Source organism: Clupea harengus, chromosome 5 (assembly GCF_900700415.2).
Source record: "Clupea harengus chromosome 5, Ch_v2.0.2, whole genome shotgun sequence".
Lineage (NCBI taxonomy): Eukaryota > Metazoa > Chordata > Actinopteri > Clupeiformes > Clupeidae > Clupea > Clupea harengus.
In genome coordinates this window covers 15,757,145-15,759,644 of record NC_045156.1, presented here as the reverse complement: position 1 = coordinate 15,759,644, position 2,500 = coordinate 15,757,145, and the positions used below count along the sequence as shown (strand labels likewise).

General features: G+C 52.0%; 1 protein-coding gene across 15 annotated transcripts in view; it reads right to left on the bottom strand.

Moving 5' to 3' along the window:
* The window catches only part of foxp4 (forkhead box P4), a 156,085-nt gene that overhangs the window by 37,767 nt on the left and 115,818 nt on the right, over window positions 1–2,500 (bottom strand). For all 15 annotated transcript variants that reach the window (XM_031567857.2, XM_031567850.2, XM_031567845.2 and 12 more), the window contains one exon: window positions 1–12. This exon is cut by the window's left edge and continues 193 nt beyond it. In XM_031567857.2, the coding sequence (XP_031423717.1) occupies window positions 1–12 (12 nt within the window). The remainder of the gene's footprint in view (window positions 13–2,500) is intronic.

The following is a 2,500-nucleotide window of genomic DNA, read 5'->3' as shown; positions in this document are numbered from 1 at the left end:
GGGGACACATGGCTGTGGGTGGAGGAGGTGGGAGGTGGAGGAGGAGGTGGGAGGTGGAGGAGGTGGAGGGGAGAGAGGGAAAAAAGGATATGATAGAGAAGGTTATGTGAGGACAAGATCAAAAGACTCTTCAGGAAAATACTTCACTTCAAATGGTGCTGTAATATATGTGAAACAAGTCTTTTGAAAATGTATTTGCGTGTGTGTGTGTGTGTGTGTGTGTGTGTGTGTGTGTGTGTGTGTGTGTGTGTGTGTGTGTGTGTGAGAGAGAGAAATGACTAACTGGGACACCTTGGGATGACATCCAAGTCTCTTTATCATCATTCGCCCCGTCCCCTCCTCCTGAAACACACCCCTCACACATCCCCAACACACACTCCGCTCACACACTCCCCTCACGCAGCTAGGACCGATGCCAGTTGGCACGGCGACTCACCCGCCCCGGAGATCATAAAGCTTGGCAGCAACTGTTAGCATTAATGTGGCAACCCGTAAACCACCAGACACATACAAACACACACACACACACACACACACACACACACACACACACACACACACCGTGCCACGTTTCACCCCGGGGGGTTAGCTAACTATGTTGGATGGGGTGGGGAGAGGAGAGAGGGAGGAGGGGAGAGGGAGCATCCCCAGAAGCAGAGGGCTAATTCCAGCTTGTTTGTGGGATCTCCCCACATCTCCGCAATTCCCACAGCGCCTCCTATTTGTAATGATCACTGTCCTGCTCCACTGGCCTGCTCCCGGAGTCACTGGGAATATCACTGCCTGCTCCCGGAGTCACTGGGAATATCAAGCTGCCTGCTCCCGGAGTTACTGGGAATATCACTTGCCTGCTCCCGGAGTTACTGGGAATATCACTTGCCTGCTCCCGGAGTAACTGGGAATATCACCGCTGGCCTCCCAGGCCTCCCAGGACACTAACACTAACCCCACAGGCACTTGAGCCCTCTGTCCAATTTAGAGATTTATATCCCCTCTTTCCTCCTCTCTGGCCTCACGCCCTCAGTACAGATGAACACGGAGAGGAGAGGAGAGGAGAGGAGAGGAGAGGAGAGGAGAGGAGAGAAGCGGGGTGGGGAAGGGAGGAGAGAAGCGGGGCGGGGAGGGGAGGAGAGGAGAGGGAAAGCGAGGGGGGGTTGTGGGATGTACCCCAAACCTCCCCTCCGTCCACGTCTGGTGCAGGCTGTTCCCGAAAAGGTCCAGCCTGCCTCGCTATCTCTCATGGCAGTGCCTTAATAGCAATCCAAATATTATGTCTGCTCTGCCGGCATTCCTGTCCCAGACCCCGCCAAAACAAAACTCCCTGCTTGGCAGCACACACACACACACACACACGATCGGGACAGTCCATCAGGGCTGCTGCCTGGTCCCACAGAATTCACACACACACACACACACACACACACACACACACACACACACACAGGCAGACACAAACACGCATACGCAATACACACAAACCCACACACAGGATCACAGAAATCACACACAGACACACACACACAGAGGTAGGAGGAGCTAAAACAGTCTAACTGGCTCTTCTGTTTCCCTTCCATTGCCCAGCCAGAGCATGTGGGTTTAGAGACTGAGGCTGTGGCCAAAGAGGGTTTACCTACAGGGAACACTTATTAACTTACACACACACACACACACACACACACACACACACACACACACACACACACACACACACACACACGGGACAGCAGACACACATGCAGACTAGGCATTTCCTCTTCGGCCTCTCTCTCAGTGGCCTGGTATGTTCCTTTCCCAGAATTCCCTGCTCTGACACTCCTAGATGGAGTCGGACATAAGTTCTCCTCACAATGTTCATACCAAAGTCCTTACCAAAGTGACACACACACACACACACACACTACCAAAGTCTGTACAGGTAAGTCTCGCCACCCGGCAGCCATCTTGGAAACACCTCCAGGCGGCTGTTTCAGGCAAACAAGATCAGGCTTCTATCTAAATGAATGGGGAGAGATCAGGCTGCTATCTAAATGAATGGGAGAGATCAGGCTTCTATCTAAATGAATGGGGAGAGACCAGGCTGCTATCTAAATGAATGGGAGAGATCAGGCTGCTATCTAAATGAATGGGGAGAGATCAGGCTGCTATCTAAATGAATTGGGAGACTGGCACCTCCACATAGGATGGTCAAACAGACGTTAAAATATCAGGCTCCTGTCACACAAACACACACACACACACACACACAAGGCTGTGTGTTCATCGATGGTCAAACAGACGTTAAAAGATCAGGCTCCTGTCCAAATGAATGCGGAGAGACCCGTAACCCAAAAGTACATCATGTTAATCCGCTTTGGACACGAGCATTTCAACCCAAGCTCTCACATAAGGCTTTGTGTTCATCGATGGCAGTCACACACACACACACACACACACACACACACACACACACACACACACACAAGGCTGTGTGTTCATTGATGGCAGCCACGCTCGCGCGGGG